The following is a 21,555-nucleotide window of genomic DNA, read 5'->3' as shown; positions in this document are numbered from 1 at the left end:
CATTGAAATGCAAGCAAGCCCAGATGGAAAATTCAGTTTTTCATTCTGTGGGGGTAAAGGTGTTGCAAGATGAATGAGCTGTCTTTTTCACTCATAGAAGCTATTGTTTGTGCAGGAAATAAAGTGGATACATATAATCTCTCGCTAGGATTGGACAGAGAAATGCTATGGGTCTGGAAACTTGCTGGAGCACAGAGGACGTCAAAAAAAGGGCAGGTTTAGTTTTTGAATGACAGGCATCAGGCATGAATAGAGGAGGCAGAAAGGGTGTGTTTTTTTTTGCTGCTGGCTGTCGGGAGGAAGGGAACAGAGAGAAGCGCTGAGCTGACCCAGCCTTGGATGCTGCTGGGACTCTGAGGCTGACCTTTGGCGGCGCGAAAAGCAGTGCAGAGTTTGCAACACTTCTTTGCAGATAACCCCAGCAGAGAGGGATTCTTCCTGATAAAGTGCAGGGACTTCATAGTTCAATCTGAGTATTTGTAAAAAAAAAAAAAAAACTGAGCAGTATGGACGTTTCCCTGTGCGGTTCCAATCAGTTGGTTAGGACAAAAGGTTATTTTTAACAAAATGTTTGCTGTTTTTTTCTCTCAAATGTTTTCAATGGTAAATGACAAATGACGATGAAAGAAACTTTTTTTCATTTATTGTGCTGTGCTTCATATTTCTTCTCTTAGATAACCACGGCAGTGTCGATGCATTGGTAAGAACAAACAAATGTGTTATTGTGAACTGAGATAAGGTTTTATTGCAACTAATGTTATTTTAACACGTGTATAAAAATGGTAGAAAACTGAACTGAAGGGATTGTTTATTGTGTCTCTGGTGATTATTTTCATATGAGGGGAGGTAACAAGGGAGTGCCTTAGCGCATATACCACAGTGGTAAAATATTTACCGCCGGTGGTTGAGTAAAAATAAAGGTTAGGGAACCAGAAGGGCAAGCTAGAAACTTATGATACCTGTGTGAGTGTGTTCAGCTGTGCATGCTGGAGGCTGAACACAACCGTTAAATACGGTAGACTGATGTCGTATATAAGTCATCAGCACAACATGTGGTAATATTTTATTCCTACTAAATGTGTAAGTTCCGGTAAATTGTACTTACAGTCAACCCTAAAACAGAATACAAATACAAAAAGGGGGAGAATTTGTCTCATCATCTAGGGCAGTACTAAAAATATGCTTACCACTGTTATACTACCATACTAAATCACCACCAATTTACCGCAAATTTACCATGATACTAAAATAGCACCCAAGTTAGCTAATAGCTCTATGACAAAACCCCCAACAGTGCAAAACCTTTACCTGCCCTCACAACTAACTCTCTCTTGTTTTCTCTCCATCTCCATTTAAATATGGTGTTCTCATAAATGTTTAAACTTCGAAGTTATCATCACAAAAGTGATGCCTATTTTTGGATGATTGTGACAATGCTGCCAGCACTTATTGATGAGGGTTCAAACTATGGGAAATGCTATGCTTTCATTTATTCTCATTCAGTCATTCATTTTGAAGCTGCCTAAAATATTAATGCAATACGCTAGGTATAATGATGCAATACTTTAATAAAACTTCCACATTAATTTTTGGTACTTTTTATGACAACATAAAGCAGGTGTTTGTCTTGATACATAAATTATACTGAATACAAATTCCCAGTGGTAAAGGAACAGAAGAGTTGAGTGGGTCACTCGTTATCCAGAATCGACCTGATCAATTATGCTTTTGAAGCTGCAGTACCCCTTTAAATACCGGTAAATGATGTTCTTATTTCAGGCTAGTTATGACATCACTACAGACCTGTAATGAGAAAACAACATCACTAATTCCCTGTAATTTATTACACTTCAGTTGTGATATCAAAATACATACAGCTTGAGCTAGTGCAGAGCAGAATTCCAGCTGCCACTTCAGCACTTAATTAAAACCTTGAGCAGCTTTTCAAATTACTTTTTTCTAAAAATAGCTTTAACTTTGAGAGACTGGGGGTGGCGGTTAAAACTCCATGCTTTACTGGACGAAAAAGGAGCCTGCACCTGTAATTTAGTAGTGGTGGCGAAGGAGACGCTTGACTACAAAGATTCTAGTCGCATAAGCCAAAAGCAACTAAGTGCAGTTTTGCAGTATAGGCTGGAGCTGCTGGTTCAGAGCTCTGTGCTTTGCCTTATGAAAATTGAGCCTGCACCTTTAATCAGTAGCAGCTACGAAGAAGGTGCTTCACTTCAACCAAGTGCGACTATGACATCCATTTCACCAACTACGCGGATGATACTCAGCTCTTGTTGAGACTTGAGGGTAATTATGACCAGGACACTCTTATACTAAATGATACTTTTCAAGTACTAAATCAATTGATGTTAAAGCACTGGATGTGTATAAATGGCTCTAAATCAGAACTGCTACTCTTCAGCTCTACCCATCAGAGATCTACATTAGATCACAGATATAAAAACATTTTGTTGGACGGCAGTGTCACTAAAATAGAGACAAGGATTAGGCAACTTCCTGTACTGTAATATTAGCGAACCTTAGTGAACAGCATCATACATAATACCACTTCATTCATAATACTACTTGAAACTTTTGAGAACATTGAGACCACTGATCTCGGACAAGAACTGTGAACCATTGGCAAGGGCTATGGTTCCATCAAGAATGGACTACTGTAATGCCCTATTTTGCGGTGCATATAAAAAGAACTTGCACGCCCTTCAAGTGGTTCCAAATGTTTGCATCATTAAACAAGTGCCACGAGGCAAGTATATTACAGTACATGAAAGTCCCTTCACTGGCTCCTTATAAGCAATAGAATCCAAATTAAAATGGCTGTCTTTGTGTCTTTGTTTATAAGGCAGTATGGATCAGCCCCAGAATATCTCAAGAGAAGAATAACTACTTATCAACCTATTTAAACACTGTGCTCTAGCAACACATGTTATTAAACGGTCTGCACCCAAAAAGGCTGAAAGTAAATGGCAATTCCTTCCCATACACTGCATCCACTGCCTCGAACGGCCTCCCACCCAACTTGCGCTTAGAAAGTCATTTGTTTTCATTCCAAAAGGGACTGAAAACCTATCTGTTTGAGTAGAAATCCTACTGCGCTCATTGTAGACCCTGATAAGGCCCGGTCTTGTGCTTTTATGTTGTGTCCTGCATGTGGCAATCCTGACTTCTGTGAAATATCTTTGCAATATGTTGGTATTTAACCAACACCAAGACAACTCACCATGCATGGAAACAGGCTTTCTGCATCCTGATCTGCTGCATGATATCCCTTCCACAATCCCAAATCTGACCATTCATTCCACTTCTGCTGACAATAACATACAGGTAACAGAAGAAAACAATCAAGAGGTAGGAATGGTGGAGTTACTAGGCCTCAACAAAACTTAGTTACTGTTGAAGAAGAACATTAGCCCACAAAAAGAGAGGAGAGCGGAGGCATCACAAATCAACAAAGAAATGAAATAAAGGATCTTGTGGAAGAAAGAAAGAAATGGCTAATTTCTCATCAAAAATAGGCAATGAGCACATGTTAATCGAGACAGAAGGGGGCAAATTAAAATAAAAAATATCACAATACTGGCAATTAGGGAGGTGATCTTTTGAAACTGTAGGAGAAAAGTGCAAAAAGGAAAAGACAGATTGAGCCTGAGGTTGAAGCTCTGAATCTCACTCTGGTGTCAGAGGGCATAGATACTTCTTTGAATACACCTCTGTCCCATGAGGTGTTTTCATCTAGTATAACTTCTTCTACTGGGCTGCTAAAGTCCATTAAACAACAGGTAACAAATCAACACAATAGTTCACTTATTGAGGCCTTAGAAAACAAGCAGAAAAGGAGGATGTTTACTGAATTAAATCTTGACAATTATATATGGCCAAATGGCACTTTACATGGAAGATATCTTTCAGGACAACCATCACCCGGGTATTCGTGCTCAGGTACTAGAAGTGCTGTATTTAGTGATCATGCTACACACGATAACATCAGAATGCACTTTCCTGATCACTTTTCGGGATGATGCTAATCTAACCAGGTTAAAGATCTCCCTAAAGTCGCATCTGATCATAAAAATGATCCTTGAGAATGCTCACCTTTTGAGAGTGAACGGGTTTGATATTCTAAGAGACAAGGAATGTGAAAGGAACCAGAGCCCAGTGAAAACCAACTGCAAGTATGCCTCACTAGGGTGGTGGTCCCCACCAAGTGTGAAAAACGAAACATGCAAAACTCAGAACTGGAAAAAAGGGACGATTGGTCTTGGCTTCCAGGTATTTTGGCTGACAAAATAAAGCCTCAATCCTGATAATCAGCCCAACACTAAATGGTGTTTGTTGTCTTGGAATTCGAGGGGCCATGAGAACCTTTTAACAAATCAAAGGCTGATTGAATGGTTAACTGGGCATGACATCATTGCTCTACAAAAAACATGGCTGACGTTGAATGTGTATAGATAGATGTGTACGATTTTGCTCCTGGGTGAAACAGAGGCTAAAAGGGTGACCAAAAGTGGGCCTTGTGACTGTGATAAACAATAAATGATCTGCCCAAGCATACATGGAACACATCACTTAGGCCTTTATTCAAGCAACAGTAATTGAAGCCAAGGAGCTTTTTGCACCTCTGAAGATTCTAATTGTTAATATATGTGCACTCAATTGTTGTGTAATTTGAATACAATTATGTATAATCTATATGAGGTAATGGAGCAATGGTTTAGTGTCCACCCTGATGCCCCCGATAGTTTGCTGCATAGACCTCAATGCAAAATGTCCTCCAGGGCACTGCTTAGATAAGATCCATAATGTTCAAATAGATGTCCTGATCCCCACTTTTCTTCTGCAAAAATAAAGCATGGTTGGCGATGGGTAGAACTTTTTGCAAATTGGTACCTTGCCATGCTAAGTTGTCGTAATCCCTTTTGAGTTAAAGAATTACCAAATCATGTGAAAAATTGATCTCTCAGAAAAGGAAATTCTCCTCGAGATAAGGAAAAGGAAAAATTCCAGGGTCCCTGGCCCAGATGGGGTCAACAATATGATTTTAAAAAATTGCCAACTTGAATGGGCTCGGCTTCTCAGACCAATATTTAAGATCATAATTAACAATGGCAATATTTCCAACTCTTGGAAAGAGGTATTCTTCTTTCCCATATATAAAAAGGGCTCTCATAGTGGTGCTGGGGCAAGTTATTTGGTGACTAACAGCTACAAAAGTGGGATCTACATAAGTCCATCTTGAGTCACAACCAGATAGACTTTAGAAAGGATTGTGCGACCTCTTACAATATACTGATATTAAACACAGTATGGATCCAATAGGTTATGCCGTAACTGCCTACGGAGAAAATTAGAGAACACAAAAGTGGATCCTAGTCTTTTAAAATGCATTATAGGCCTGCACGATCAGACAAGGGTGAAGATCAGATTTAATCAAAAGGATCATTAAACAAGTGAAATTCGTATGCATCATGGTTTAAAACAGTGATGTGTTTGTGCCCCTTTTTGTTTAACAACTGGTTTTCTGACTTTGATAAATATATTAATCGAAATACACTTAGATCTCCAAAACTGGGCATGTAGCACAACACCTGGTTATCATATGTGGATAATATTAAATTAATTAATCATAACTAGAGGGGACTACAATCAGCACTGAATTATCTAGTTGGATTTTCAAACAAATTGCACTTACAAATACATTTTATTAATACTGAAATTCTGAAGTATGGAAAAAATTATTAAAAACGCTGTTTTGCCTGACTTTGCGATTCCACCCCGATCGAAGTATAGTCTTTTTAAACAAAAGTTCCTCGGAGGGACAATTTACGGAAAGTAGGCTTAGAAGTGGGAATATTTTGGCCACAAGACTTTGTATCCTCCATAGAAAGCTTGGGGACGTTTTCCTTAGACCAGCACTACTTGTATATATAAGCACAAATTCACTTCAGTGATATCATACGGCCTTGAGACCACTGTAATGATGTAAGGAGATGGCTCGACAGACTGGAAGGAATATTTTGGAGGAAATGTGTTGGTTTAGCCAAATATGCTCCCCTGTGCCTTATCTGCTGTGAATTGGGCGTCAGTCCCTAAGAACAGTTGAAAAAATCAGAAAAGGAGCCATCTTCTTAAAAATCATGTTAAAACAATCTAACACCATATCAGAAATCTTGAAAAAAGAATTAATGAGAAGTGATAACTCGCAGCTAGCAAAAAAAAAGAGTGAAATTGAAACGTTTTTGGATGCAATTGAATTCACCTGGAACCCTACAAACCCTCTGTCAGCCCAGTTGAATTTGAATGGAAAAAAGAGCTAGAGGTTGGGACTAGGTCTAGAACACTCTGGAAATATTTAAACTAGCATTTCATAAGAATATTATAAACACATGTCAGTATACATCCGCCCCCAAGTTTATGTTAATCTATTTCCAGTAAGAATTGCTCATCGCATTTTCTATAAATTTATATTGAGTCATTAGGAAACACAGGAAATCAAGGGGGGGCTCGCACACAGCTGGAACTGAATTGTCGCATATGTCATTTGTGCGCATCTCCAGGCGCAATTGAAACACTATAATCTGTACCTGGTATGTCCCTGTCTTAATGAGCCTAGGCGGAAAATATTTCTAAAATGTGTGCATTGAGAACATACACGTCAGGATGATGAATTTTGGTCAAGAGACCTGAGTGGCACACAAGTGAATCTTAATTTAGCCATTGTCACATTTTGTGGGTAAGTGGAGACATTGCTTCTTAAGTTGGCACTGTAAGATGCATTGAATATTTGTATGAGGTTTCCTAGTAGAATTAATGAATTGGTAATGTAACGTTGTGTCTGTCTTTTTTATTTAGAAATGTAAAGTCCTGTTTTTTTTATGTATTTGTACATATTCGGGCATAACGTTTCTTGCAAACCATAAATGCTCGTTAAATAAAAAATAAAAAAACTACAAAATAGCTTTCTGTGACACTTTAAAGCCATAAACTGATGAGGAACTGTGTATGGTAATGTGTTTATCTTGTACACGGCTGGAATGTAGCACATGAGAGCAAGAATCATGTTTTTTCTCATTTTACAGCACACAAAAACAACTTTTTGGATGGAATTTATTAAACTGCGTGCTGTATTTTTCTGCAAAACATTAGCCACCCAAAAACAGTTCCACATATTAGCCATCACTGGAATTTCAACTTCTGTTCGAATCCACACAACAATGCACTATGGTGGTTATGCAAATTAGCTGAATAGATTTCTTTTTCCACAATAGGAAATTGTCGTTGGCAGATCTGAAGGATGCAACAAGCAACCTCCCCTTTGAGGGACATCTGTGTGCTGTAAGTTAATATCCTCTAGATAGGAGCATTAGGGCTTTCAATTTACCATCAATATTATGCTGGGTTAAAAAATGCAAGAGAAATATACTTGTAACTTTTACCTGTGATATATGAATACAATAACCTATTTCAGCTTAAAGCCTCTCAATGCTCATCACACGAGGTTCATCTCCACATAAGCACCACACAGCAATGGGTATGCGAATTAGCTGAAAATGTTGCTTTCCACTCCATAGAACATTGTCACCTCATAAAGCTTTGCATTTTTACACATCTTTAGCAATCCAAGTCCGTCCGTTTTCAAGAACTCCCCTAAACACACGCTACACATTTCACCTTTACTAGGGATCATCAATGTGGCTTAGATTGAACACCTTGATGTGATTGAACGCATTGGACTGTGTTTTCCATTCACCATCAATATTATGGTGGCTTAAAAAAGGAGGCAAAACTCCTATCTGTGATGTGCTATTAAATATTGTAATGCAAGCTAAAAATCCACACACGCAGAGCACAACCTAATAGCAATCACTGGAAGTTCGCCTCCATATCCAAGCCAAACAGCAATGCACTGTGAGTATGCAAATAAGCTAAAGATTGCTTTTTGCTTCATAGTTAATGGTCAAAGCCACATACTAGTATTTCCATTTTATTGGGGATCATCAGTATGGCATAGAATGACATGCTTGAGACTGGAGCAATGGGAAATGTTTACGATTCACCATCAATAATATGGTGGGTTTATATAAAAGCAAACACAGCTACCTGTAAGATGAGAGTAGAACAGACCAGAATAGGCCACTTTAGCTAAAAGACACACAAGAACACGCCACCTAGTAGCCATCACTGCAAGTCCACTTGTTATCTGGATGTGAATTACCAGTGATTGCTACTAGGTGGTGCTGTGCTTGTGTAGCTATTTAGCTCATGTGGCCTATTTTTTGTAAATATTTTATTGTATATGGTTAAAATAAGTTCAGCCTTCATAATACACAAATAACAAAGTTCAGCAATTGTCATGTGGCCTATTCTACTCAACACTACATGTAGGAGTTCTTATTGCGTTTTTGAAAATCACTAGAATATTGATGATAAATGGTAAACATGTTCCATACATTATGAAATGATGATATACGTGAGTTTTACTCTATTTGTCTGGTGAAAAACATAAACAGCAAGAATATGAATGAATGGAACAAATGTCAATTTATCTTAAGTTTGTCAATGTTTGTGGTTTAAAGGTCTGACTCCCAAAGACGTTTCTAGTATGAAACTATGACACACTTTTGAATTACTCTTCAAGATTGACTATTCGATTAAGAAATAAATTACTAGGATGGTGTCTGGTTCACTCTTGGAAACAGAATGATAAGTCAAGAGTAAGTAAGTGCTACTAACAGTAACATCTATTGTGAATGAATAGTCTCTACCCAGTAGAAACTGAGAGTTTCTCCTCCAAACCTCTTTGTGAATCAACCCCAATGTTTCTTGTGACAACCTGATCTCATGTAATAGAGTGGGATTGCTATATTCTCTACAGGGTATGCTGGAAACTGATCAAATCCTATTCACCAAGGATTTCCCAAAATAGAAGTTGGTTGATATGGTTCTACGTTATTTCGCCGAACGAAATTTCATCGTGGGACTTTTCATCGCCGACCCTTTCATCGCCAACATTTTTATTTTTATTTATTTTTTTATTTATGGGGGGACTGCGCCCCCCAAACCACTCCCTTACTTAAATAATCATACCCCAACCCGCACAAACACCCCCCCTAAAAAAAAAAAAATTTAAAAAAATGTTGTCGATGAAAGGGTCGGCGATGAAAAGTCCCACAATGAAAAACACTTCAACGAAATGCAAGTATACCGTTGATATGTGGTGCCATTTTAACGTATCTACTCCCTCTGGGAGTTTAGGACCTAAACTGAGGTGGGAAATTCAATGTCACAATTGAGTTAGAGATGGGATGATGTGCTAGTAGTAGGCAATTTCATAAGGAATATAATAAGGACTGCAGAAAACTGGTGGCTCATTTAGACTTAGTGGACCCCTTGATCGCTGTAGCCGAGGGAAAGGTGCTACACATTTTCCTTTGGTGACCATTTCAGTTTTCTGAGAATATATTACATACGGGTGCCCAGCGGCCTCCTAGGGAGCAGGCAGAGATTGGTAGAATATGTATCTTGGATCATGCGATATACACAGATTTGAAGTTCAGATGTATTGGAACCTCACAAAAATTCAGCTTCAAGATTGGCACCTGCGTTTTATATATTTGTAAATGCTTCCCGTTTGAGGTTGAATTTCCATGAAATAAACAACAACTCTGGAAGTGTATGTTAGAATATTTAGGGAAGGATTGTATTTGAGCATCAGGTGTTCACCTAACAGAAGTTCTCTTTCTATTTTCTTTGTTTTGTAAGTGCTTCCATGTTAGGTGAGCAATTGTTGCAATATGTTGCAATAACTCTACGACAGAAAACCAAAATCTTAATTAAACCTCTCTTAAACCTCTATTAAATCTCTATTAAACTTATTGGCCTTTGTGTGTACTTCCACCTAACAGCCTGACATAACTTACTTTGTCTCTATGCAACCCTAGGCTCTTCCCTCTAATGGCTAGCCATACTTTGTGTTTTGTGTCCTTTCTCTAGGTCACCTCCTATTAGGCTCTCTCCCACTCTCTAGGTCCCCTTCAACTGTGCTTACTGTTATACAGCGAACTATGTCCCACTAGGTTCACTCCCGCTCTCAAGGTCCCCACATCTGTGGTTACTGTACTGTAAACTGTGCTCCCATTAGGCCCTCTCCCACTCTCTAGATTCCCTGCGACTGTGGCTACTATTGTGCTGTAAACTGTGTCTCATTACTCTCTCCTGCTCTCTAGGTCCCCACCACGCAGGGGGTACAATTGTTTTTGTTTGTCACCTGTCTGCTCCTCCTGTGTGCTCCCTACTGTGTGACCCCCTCAGCAGATGCACTGTACAGTGCTGGACCCTGCATCTCTCCTCCTATCTTTTGCTCCCCCCTCCTCCTAATTTCCACTTTGCACCCCCAATGGTGCTCTCCATTTCTCCAATCTTCTCTAACTTGTACCCTATCTCCTATCCTATCCTCTCACCAAGTCTGGAAGAAAGAAGTTCAAGAGGGATATCCTGGTCTCCAACCCAGGCCTCCCTATCGCTGACACCTACATCAGTGCTTCCTCCAGACATACTCTCACAAACATCCTCTTTATCGTTCCGTCACCAGACCTATGGACCCCTGATATTTCTCAGCTCTCTCTTTCCTATCTCTTCCTCTCCCATTAATGGTGGCCCTCTTGGCCTTCTTCCACTCCTCGAAGACCATCGTGAATGTCTGTCTGAATGGCAGTGTCTTGGTCCAGGGTACTCAGCCCGATCACCTCCTTTTTGATAGGCATCTGCCATGTCTCATCAACTTCCTTCCTTCTCCTGCAACTCCTTCTTGAACCTCTTGAACTCCTCTGCCTCCTCCCTCTTCTGCTGCCTCTATGGCACCTTCCTTCTACTCTGTGGCTACTATGCAACCTCCTTTTACCACCTCTGTCCACTCTCAGGTCCCTCTACCACTTCTGCTGGACGTACCTCAAGACTGTACAATACCCCAGAAGTCTTTCAAATGTGGCAACCTGCTCCACATTGCTTTTCGCAACACTTGCTCTGCTGTCAAACACTCCTTTGACAATGCCATCTGCATGAAGAACTTGACTTGGATGTCCTCGGTCCCACCAAGACATGCTTCACAGCCACCTCTGTCACGAGTTTTGACACTCTCCTCATTGATAGCTACAAGATCCTCTTGGAACCCAGAACAACCGATCTGAAGATGAAGTAGATCTGATCTTTCTGGAGTGGATCCCTGCTTCTGTCACTCCTATGCAGGCCTACTCCTCCTTTGAATGCCTGGTCTGGAGGCTCTCTATGTCTCCTGGCCTCTGTCTGACTGTGGCCATCATCTACAAGCCACCTGGCCAGGTTGCCCTTTTCCTCTCAGAATGGGCTGACCTCTCCTCTTCTCTCCTTGCCTCCACCTCTCACCTTCTCCGGAGAGACCTCAACATCCACCTGGATGCTTCTAATCCCTGGGCTCTTTCACAACCTCTGCAACACTCTCTCTCATTCTACTCGACCCTCTCGTCCGACACACTCTGCCAGACACTGGTTCTCATCTCCTCGACAACACCCTCTCTAACCCTCTCACCACCCCTCTCTCTTGGTCTGACCACTTTCTGCCCTCCTCTCACCTGAAACTCTCTGTCCCTCGGGCTAGGCATACACCAGCACTGCCACCTACCTTCTCGGACATTCAACCCATGAAGCATGTGTCAGTGGATGCCTTTGCTTCTACTTTCTTTGCTCCTCCAATGCCTGTGGCCGACTCACACTCTGAAACATCCCTCTATAACCTACATCTTTCTATCTCCAACCCTCTGTATGTCCTTGTTCCTGTCATGAGGATCCATCTGAAGCCTACCTCCAAGTGCAACTCTTGGTATGACTCCGACCTCGTCGCCCTGAAATGCAAGTGCAGGGTGGCTGAGAGGAAGTGGGCTTTGGACGCATCCTCTGGCAAACTGGCCTGCTGCCTGATCCGAAGGCAATACAGACTCTCCTGTCCAAGAAGAGAGACCACATCCAACCCTGCATCTCTGCAGTCTCTAACAGCATGGAAAAAAAACACTTTAAAATCTGCAAGGTAGCTGGGCAATCCTTCTACAGTCTCCACCTCCCCTGTTCCCTCCCAGGCCCTCTGCATGGCTCTGGCTTCTCACTTCTCCTCTCCCATTACCTGTCTCGGCCCTCCTCTGGCCGCCTCTTCCTCTTCTCCTCCTTTCTCCTCTTCCTCTCTGACAACACCTAACAACGTTTCTAGACTAGTCCGATCTATGAATGCGTCATCCAAACAGGTGCTCTCTTGCTCCTCCAGAACCATTAAGAACCACATTGACACCCTTGCTTCAGCCTTCGCCAATTTCTGCAATTGCTCTTTTGCCCGTGGATCTTTCCCCTCTCTCCTCAAGCACTGCCTTGTGCAACCTCTCCTTAAAAATCCTTCTGCAGATCCTACCTTTCTGGCAAACTATCGCCCGATATCCATCACTCCTTTCCTGGGCAAACTCTTGGAAAAGCTGGCCATCTTCCAGCTTACTCTCCACACTGAATCTGTTGGTTGTCTCCATGACCATCAGTCTGGCTTTAGAGCAGCCAGAGGCACAGAAACTGCTCTTCTGAACACCGATGAAGTTCTGCTCACTAATCTTGATTCCATCCTTCCTTCTGTCCTCATCCTCCTTGACCTTTCTTCTGCTTTTGACATGGTCAATCATGCCATCCTGTCCAAACGACTCCGTGAGAACTTGGGCATCATGGATCAGGCCCCGGAGTGGTTGACCTCCTTCCTCCTGAACCGACCCTACCAGGTCCAACTTGGGTCCTTTTTCTCCACCAGCTCTCTCTCCACCTGTGGTGTTCCCCAGGGCTCGATCCTCTCACCCTGGCTCTTCAATGTCTGCTTGGCTTGTTTTGCCTACCTGATTTCTACCTTCTCCTCTAACTTCCAGTGTGATGCAGATGACACTCAGCTTCCTTTCAGGCTCCCCCAAGCCTACTCTCCTCTTTCGCTCATTCCTGACTATCTGCAATTTAGGACTGGTGCACCTCCAATGATGTATGTAATGCCAGTAAAACAGAGATCATTCTCATTGGGACCACTGCTACCACTTTCCTGCTCTCTCTCTCTGGCTGCCCTCCTTGGGCCCTCTTCCTTTGCCTTCCTGTGAGCCCAAAAACTTTGGTGTCATCTTCAACTCCACTCTCTCCTTCTCTCCTCACATTATGGGCCTTGCTAAGAAGAAACACTACCAGCTTCACCTCTAACAGCTGCATTCTTCCTTTTCTCAGGTTCCTCCAAAATCTCACTGTCTCCAGAGACCTGCTTCTCTCTAGGCTGGTCTACTGCAACAGCCTCTTTCTCAGTCTGCCTTCCTCTACTCTCCGCCCTCTGCAACTAAACCAGAACAGGACTGCAAGACTTGTGCTTGGTCTCAACCCCGGGACTGTATCTCTCCAGCCCTGAAATCTCTCCACTGGCTCCCGTTGGCTGCAAGGATGAAGTTCAAGACCCTCTGCATCGTCCTCTGGGCTTTATGGGGTCGGGGCTAGCACTACATCCAACTCACTCTTCCAAAATGCCTTCGTTCTCGAGGCCTTAGCTTAGCTACCTCAAACTCTCTGAGGGTCAGACACTTCTCCAGGCAGAGAGTGGGGGTAGATCTCTTTCCTCTACAGGTGCCTCCTTCTGGAATGGCCTCCCTGTCCCTCTCAAACTTGAGCTGGACCACCTGAAGTTCTGAAAGCAGCTCAAAACCTTCCTCTTCTCCTCTGCTTTCTCTCTCTCTCCCCTGATGACCTACCTTTCTGCGGCACCAACTGGTTGCTTGACTACCCTCAGAGTCTTATTGGGTGCCAGGCTCCTCCATGATCAGTCTCCCCTGCACTGCCCCAGGGCCTACCATGCACTTAGGGGCTGTATCTGTAACCACACAACCCCCTGCCTCCTGTACCCAGTGCCGCGCTGCTCTGGCTGCACTTACTCAGAGCATTGCTGCCCTGATTGCACTTCCCCCTTCCCTCTCCCTGGCACTTCTCCCTCCTCCCGTCCCCTTGCACTTTACATTGTCGCACTTGCATGATCTGAATGACACAAGGCCTCGTAAGATTGTTTGTCTTGTCCCCCTGTCCTCTACTATCCCTTGTCTTGTCATGCCTAGAAACTCTTGTCTACAGGCACGTTATAAATGACTCATATCATATCACAATGAAGATTTGTCTGGCAGGAGGGATATGCTCACCTGAGGAATTAGAGGTTAAACAGAGGTAATTTTGTCAGATGATCACATGACCAACAGTTTCGGCATTGAAATAAAACATTCTTGGGAAGAGAACATCAAATGAGTGAGTAGCTGCGGGTTTGCTTGAAGTCTGTTTTGTAAGGATGGCTAGTCAATGGCCTTGAAAAGGGATACATTTAAGCTTGAGAAATGTCTTGGCAAAGACTTATTTGTATGGGAAAAAGGTTTTGGAGAACTGATGACAGTGATGATCAGCAAGAAATGGCCAGAGATAAAGGTGCCCTGCATGTATTTCAAGTAACCAGGCACGACAGTTATTGAACAAGAGCAAACATCATGTTTTGGGATAATGAGGACAAAGCCAGCAGGCTACTGGCATTAATACAGAAGCTTGAAGAATCACATTTTGTTTTGGCGCTGAACGATGACACGGGCGAGCTATTGAAGATTTACTCAGCTGTATTGTGCACAAAGGATAAAATTGGTTTTGATGATGTCATAATGGGCTCCTTAATGGGGCTGAAACAGGGCAGCATGACTGGATAGGATGCAAATGGTCTACATAGGGCTATTTTGGAGGAGGAGAAATGGGAAATAAATAAGTGGTTAAAGGCAGGAAATCACCGGGTCTTGATGGATTTCAAATTGAATTCTTTATGAGTTTTAAAGACCATCTGGTGCTAAGAAATTGCACAGTATATAACAATCCTTGATGGCTGGGTTCAGACCATGATTTTGGTTATTTCTGAGGGGAATGTGGACAGGCTGAAATGTGCAAACTATTAGCCAATGTTCATGTTACACTACCACCTTAAAATCCTGTGGATGATAATGGCCAACCATATTGGTGACCTTGTGCCCCAAAAAAGTGCACTCCTCTGACGCTGGCTTTATTAAAGAGAGCAGTGGTCCCTTGAACATTTAGTGTCTCCTGGACCTGGGAACTGATCAGAGGTTCTAATGAGGGGGAGATGGCTTCAAACCTAGTCGGGGAAAGGGTAATCAGCCTGGTAAACTGGATATTCCTAAGGGAATGCCTGATTAAGTTTGTGTTTCCCAACACGCTCAGAGCATTTGTGAACATGATATGAGATTGTGCAAGAGCAAATGGGGTCACACATGGCCTGGTATTAGCAGACTTTCATCTACATAAGGGGACAAGGAAGTTATGTCTTTTGTCTCCCTTCCTCCTCTATAACCTATCTCTTGAGCCATTCCTGAGGGTCGATTCATCAGAACTATGGAATTAAGGGGATTCCATTTGGGAAGAGTTGCTGCAAGCATCCTGTGAATGCCACAATGTTCTAATGTTACTGTTGGACCCGTGTAGCTCTATTCCAGAACTGATGGGAACTACGCATAACTACATTGAAGTGCTTGGCTAGAAACTGTATGTTGATTTGATAGAGACCATACATGACTCTCATACATGCCATGAAGGTAATCAGGAAGGATGTGGATTAGAGTGTTGTAATGGAGGCGTTAGGAACCTTGTGGTTGACATATGGAGATAGGTCACATAAGTAATGCAACATAACTTGCTGAGGGTGATTGATAATTCGTGGGTGGTATTTATGAGATGATCAGCACCTAATTTCAGCCTCTAGGAAAAATTAATATTGTAAAAATGAAGGTGCTTTTGAAAAATATTTATGTGCTCAGTTCTGTACCATACAAGGATAGAAAAACTATGTTGAAGGTGCTTTATAAAGAAATAGCTGTTTCCTATGGGGACATAGTAAAAGGGCCCATTGCTCATGGACAGCCCTGAGGCAATGTGGGGAATGAGGGGTGCATTGGGTATCCGGATGTTTGCTGAAACAATTAGTCTTGCTTCCTGGGACAGCTCTTAGAGGGCCAAAGTGGCCAGGAGACAGACACTTGGAAAGAAAAGTCTGCAAAACTCAGACCCCACTTAGTGTAAAGAAAGTTGGTACATTTGGAAACCCTATGACTGGGAAACAGTGCTTAATGCTTGAAGCCACAAAGGGTGGTATAGGGACCTGTTGTAGGGCGCAAGTGAGGAAATGCTGAACCCGTCTACAATTTGCAAGACTCTGAAATTCACAGTAAATGGTAGGAAACTGTTTTGGAAAAAGTGGATCTGTAGTGGTATAACCTCAGTGGATCACCTTTAGTGGGATGGTGGCTATTAAGTTAGGAATTTTCTTCATTACACATACTACATTGGCGGTACAGATGAGAAGCAATACAAGATGCCTAGTTGGGGGTTGCATAATTTCTGCATGTGCTCCTCTCTCGGGCCCAGAAACTGGCTGCCCTGTCTTGTTCTCAGCAACTACTATAGAAAAAGTGGGAATAAGACATCTATTGAATCCGTTGAACACGGCTGGCGAGGGGGCGATATGCAAAAGGTAGTGCCAGAAGGAGCCCCTGAAACTCGAAAGGGAACTAGGGCAAGATATGGTGGAAATGTTACTGAAGGGAAACTTTTGGATCTCCCTACATCAGTCTTTGATTTGTAGTTGGTTGAATGATTCAGGAGGAACCTCTTTTTATATTTCTTCATAGGAAAAAGTGGTTACTTTGTTCACCTTATCTCAGCCGGCAGCCGGAAGGCAGAATACTGCGATGGCAATCTGCATTCTGAGGAGCGTTTCCCAGTAATCAAAATCTATACTCTTCTCCCTCATTCGGGGCCATAGTATTTTTTGAACAGTAATAAATGAAGAATTATTTCTGTCCTCCTTCTCCCCAGAAAAATTACCTGGATGTGGATTCAAGTAAGAGCCAAAAATATCGCAAGTCCAAATCTTCACAAATTTGTCCCAGACACACTCTCTCCAAAGTCCTTTGCAGCGAGTACTCAGCACTACGGAACCTTTACTGTTGATCTGGTAAAAACAAATATACAAAAATGGCATTATTATAGACAATATGAACAATGCATTTGATTTCTTTTGGATTTATTGAGTGTGCACCTAGAGCCAGGTAGATATGGAATGCTGGGCATCAGTAAGATTTACAGGCATATCGATGCATGCCATTACTGCAATCTCACATCTTTCATGAATGTTCCTCTTCAACATACATACTGTTGATCATGAACATCCGCACATACAAACACACTGGAGTAAAAGACAACCAAACCTACTAAACCTATTCATTTCCCATACTATTGCATTAACTGGAGACAATACAATGTCCCTGGTTATCCCACATGTGCTTCCCTTCCAATACAGGGACGGGGTCAAAGCCCCGGCATATCAAAAGAGCAGCGCAAAGTTTCTCATGCCATCTCGTGAACAGAAACAAGCCAATCAAAGTTTGCCATGCCGCTGTGTGAACCTAGCATGGATCAAAAAGAACGGCATGAAGTTTTTCATGCCGTTGCGCAAACCTAGCACGAATTGCAAAGAGCAGCATGAAGGTTCTTGTGCTACGGCACGAACCTAGCATGAATCGAAAAGAGCAGCACAAAGTTTCTTGTGCCGATGCGCAAACCAAGCATGGTTCGAAAAAAACATGCAACGTTTCTCGTGTCGCAATGCGAAACTAATATGGATCTAAAGTAAGCCTGTGTGAAGTTCCTCTTGCAGCTGCATGAAGCTACATGAATCGAAAAAGACCCAAACTAAGCTTCTGGTGCCGCTGCACGAAACTAGTACGGATCGAAAAAAGACCTGTACAAAATAGCTGGTGTCTTGAACCTAGAACAGATCAAAAAAAAACCTGCATGACGCTTCTCATGTCGCTGCGCGAACCTATCACGAATGGAAGAACTGCACAAAGTATCTCGTGGCAGTGTGAGAAATTAGCACGGTTTGGAAAAGCCTGCACAAAGTTACTCATGTCACTGCACAAAACTAGCATGCATAAAAAAAAGAGCTGTGCAAAGTTTCTCATTCCGCTACTCAAAACTAACATGGCAACGAAACACCACACTCAGTGCAAAACTACACAAAACCAAGTATAATTTCAGTGGCAGCGGAACAGTAATGCCGATTTTATGGCACGGGTGGAAGCGGATTCCAGTGTGGATTCTGCACTTTTCACTTAGTGGGCAAAAATGTCACTCACTCCTAGTGAGAAGGCACCAGACTTGTGAGCAATCCATGGTCCTGAACCATTCATACTAGTCTCCCTCCAGATAAAAAATGTTATGCTCCCAGAATCTATTGTAGCACTCTCAGAGAAGTACAGGGATTAATACTGGACTTTAATTCCCACTCTCCTACTACTGCCCTGCCAATTGCAACTCTGGTATTCTTAATATGTTTTTTATTTTATATATGCCAGGGCCCATACCATTTACTGACTAGGACCTATAGATTTTCTGTGTAAGATATAAATATATGGTGAAGAAATGATGCAATAATATATTATATGACGCATTGCATCTATTTCACATGATATATTATACATTTTCAGGCTTCATTACAAGTTGGGCAGTGATGATGGTGGTGATTGTGCTGGACGGAATTACTATTACCGCTGTGGTGACTGGTGGAATTACTGCTGCATTACAAGGTTACGGCAGCGTGCACACGCCATTGGTGGTAACAGTAATTCCCTCTGGTGGAGTTACTACCATAAATTAACATTGGACAGTGATTCCTAGCATTGGTGGAATTACCATTACCGCCAGTCAACTTGTAGCTATTTCCACCACCCAAATTACTTCCATGCAGAAACAGCATGGTCGCAGAAAATGGAAGCCTGGCAGTAGCCATCTATAAAAATCCAGTCCACCCTGAATCACCCATGTCCTGGTGCCATCCAAAGACAACAGTCATGTGAAATATGTCTCAGGAAAATGGGGAAAGGCAACATGCCAGATATGAGGCTACAAAAGCAAAAATTCAGTTATGTGGACCTGCAGATGCTGGTCACTCATGCGCAAGAGCTGTGTGGCACAAGACAATGGAGGACCCGTGGCCAAAGGAAGGCTGCCACCTGTGCCACCATCAGGGACATGGTTATGGCAGTGGGCATTGCCCACGGGGCAGAGAGGGCTGCCACAAACGATGGAACGACCTCAAGGACAGGGTCAGAAGCCTCATTGGCAAACACAGGTGGCAGGCATCCGCCACAGGTGTCAGCACTGTTGAACCACTCATCCTTACCCCATGAGAAGAAAAGGCCAGCAGCATCCTCCACATGGAAGGGATAAAAGCCGTTGGAAGTGCCAAAGCGGGAGCAAGCAGCCAAGGAGATGCTGGTTCATCTTCAAGTTCCCTCTCCCATGAGAATGCACTAGGTAAAAACATGTGTCTCCAGCATAAATGGGCCTAATTGACAGAGGAATGGTCAACCACATGTCAATCTGTACGAAGGCACTGTGACTACATGCATGTTCAATGAAAGGTGGGATACTGTTAAAATATACATGCACCATAGGGGAAATGTGCTTATGAAGCCATGGAATCATGAGAAGCGCCCATGTGTGCTGTGAAAATTCCAAATAGCAAACTGAACCCCCTGTGCCACCACATCAACAAGACATATTGGCAGGCCAATCGGCAATGAGCCCATGCATGTCCCGTGTACACCGTCAGCAGACACTATTCTGACCTTGAAAGAGCTGTACTCATTGACCTGAACCTGACCCTGCCCATTAGACAGAATGTGTGAAAGATGCCCATTCATCATGTTGCATGAGAGTCTTGCTAGCCCACATACTACTATAAATGACGACTGAGAGCATGTCATTATCCACCCAACAGGTTCACAGTCAACTCAGGCTGATGAGGTGGGGGGCTCCACTTCCTAGGAGACCTCCACTTGTGCCAGTACACCAACCACCACCCCTGCACAGGCCAGCCATGAGAAAATGCTGGAGGAAGACCAGGAGGGAGGCACCATGGCCACAGATGCACCATGACAGCCGTACCAAGTGGTGAGACAGCCACATTCCCCACAAGTGTGGCCAGTGGCCCCTCTGCCAGCACTGCACATGGCACAGATGACAAAGCACCTGATGGAGGCACTTAACATGCAGTTACAGGTGCAGTACCCCCATCAGCTGCGAACGCTACCCCACAACCAGCCCCTGTGATGATCCCTGAGGAGCAACAACCTGCCAATGCCACACATGGCACAACATCTGCACCCAATCTTCAGCCCCCTGAGTACCCCTTATCATCTGAGGTATCGTCACCTCCTTACCACTGCCAGGGTGAGCTGGATACAGGGAGTGATGGCAGTCATACACCTGATGGAGATGATACTGGCTTCAGGTACCCCTGCTTCAGCCCTGGCCCTCTCCATAGTACACAGGCTATGCAACAGCATTCACTAGATACAATATGAGGCCTGATTGCATGGAGCTCTGCCAGGTAACCATTGACAACCTAGCATAGATACTGGTGCAGCATATGCAGGCCATAGGGGACAATGTGCAGGGCTACAACCGTAGAATAGCCAAGTCATTGGACCACCAATACTGACAGTTGTCCATGGTGTCTGCTGTATTAATAGCTGTGGGCCAGAGGATGAGGCAGCATACAGAGGGCATTTTGGTGTTTACCGCAACCATGCACACCAGCATGCTCCTTATCCTGCAACACATCTGAGGCCAGGATTCTGAGCCTTCTACCTGTGTCACCCCCATGGAGGGGTAACTGCCTGGGATCCCATGGTACTGCTCCTTGCACAATGTCAACCATACACTGCCCTATCAGGCTGACAAGGGCAAGAGGCCACAAAAAATGCCTTGAAATTACATGACACTGTTTCACATGGCACAGGGGAGGAGTGTGGGAAGGAGCATTGGGGATGTGAAATGTGAGTGGGAAGGGGTGTTGGGGATGGGGTAGGTGGGTGGAAAGTTGTGTTGAGGATGGATGCTCCCTACAATTGTCAATAAAGTACAAGTTCCCTTGAAGAAATGCAAGGACAATGCTTTTTGTGTGACGTTGATATATTCAAAACCTGCCTATATACAAAAGTGTGATGCATGTGAAAAGTAATGTATCTAGATGTCCGTCCCTGGCTTCCTCGTGCTCGCAGTAAGGCAGCACTGCATCTGCAGACAGTGTATCATTGTCTGCTGGGAGAGGCATATCCACATCAGGGGGGCATTTCGTCTGAGGCAGATGCTGTGCAGCATGGCACAGGTAACAAACATGTGGGCAATGTTCTCTGGTCTGTACTGCAGGGCCCCTCAGGTACAAATGTGGGACTGGATACATCCCTTCAGCAGGTCAAAGGTTCGTCAATTGCAGAGCCTGATCCTGATGTGTGCCTCATTGTGGGCAATCTGCTGTGGTGTATGTGGATTGTGCACATGTGTCATCACCCATGAGAGTTGGGGGTAACCAGAGTCACCTGGAAGAGCATAGGACACAGCTATCAGTTACAGTGCATT

General features: G+C 43.3%; 1 protein-coding gene across 1 annotated transcript in view; it reads right to left on the bottom strand.

Moving 5' to 3' along the window:
• LOC138473635 (claudin-16-like) overlaps positions 1 to 21,555 on the bottom strand; it is a 195,295-nt gene that overhangs the window by 153,508 nt on the left and 20,232 nt on the right. The window contains exon 2 of the mRNA XM_069612169.1: positions 16,954 to 17,080. Coding sequence (XP_069468270.1) covers positions 16,954 to 17,080 — 127 coding nt within the window. The remainder of the gene's footprint in view (positions 1 to 16,953; positions 17,081 to 21,555) is intronic.

This window comes from Ambystoma mexicanum, chromosome 8 (genome assembly GCF_040938575.1).
Source record: "Ambystoma mexicanum isolate Mex_15411 chromosome 8, UKY_AmexF1_1, whole genome shotgun sequence".
NCBI classification, from domain to species: Eukaryota; Metazoa; Chordata; class Amphibia; order Caudata; family Ambystomatidae; genus Ambystoma; species Ambystoma mexicanum.
This window is presented reverse-complemented; position numbering and strand designations above follow the sequence as displayed.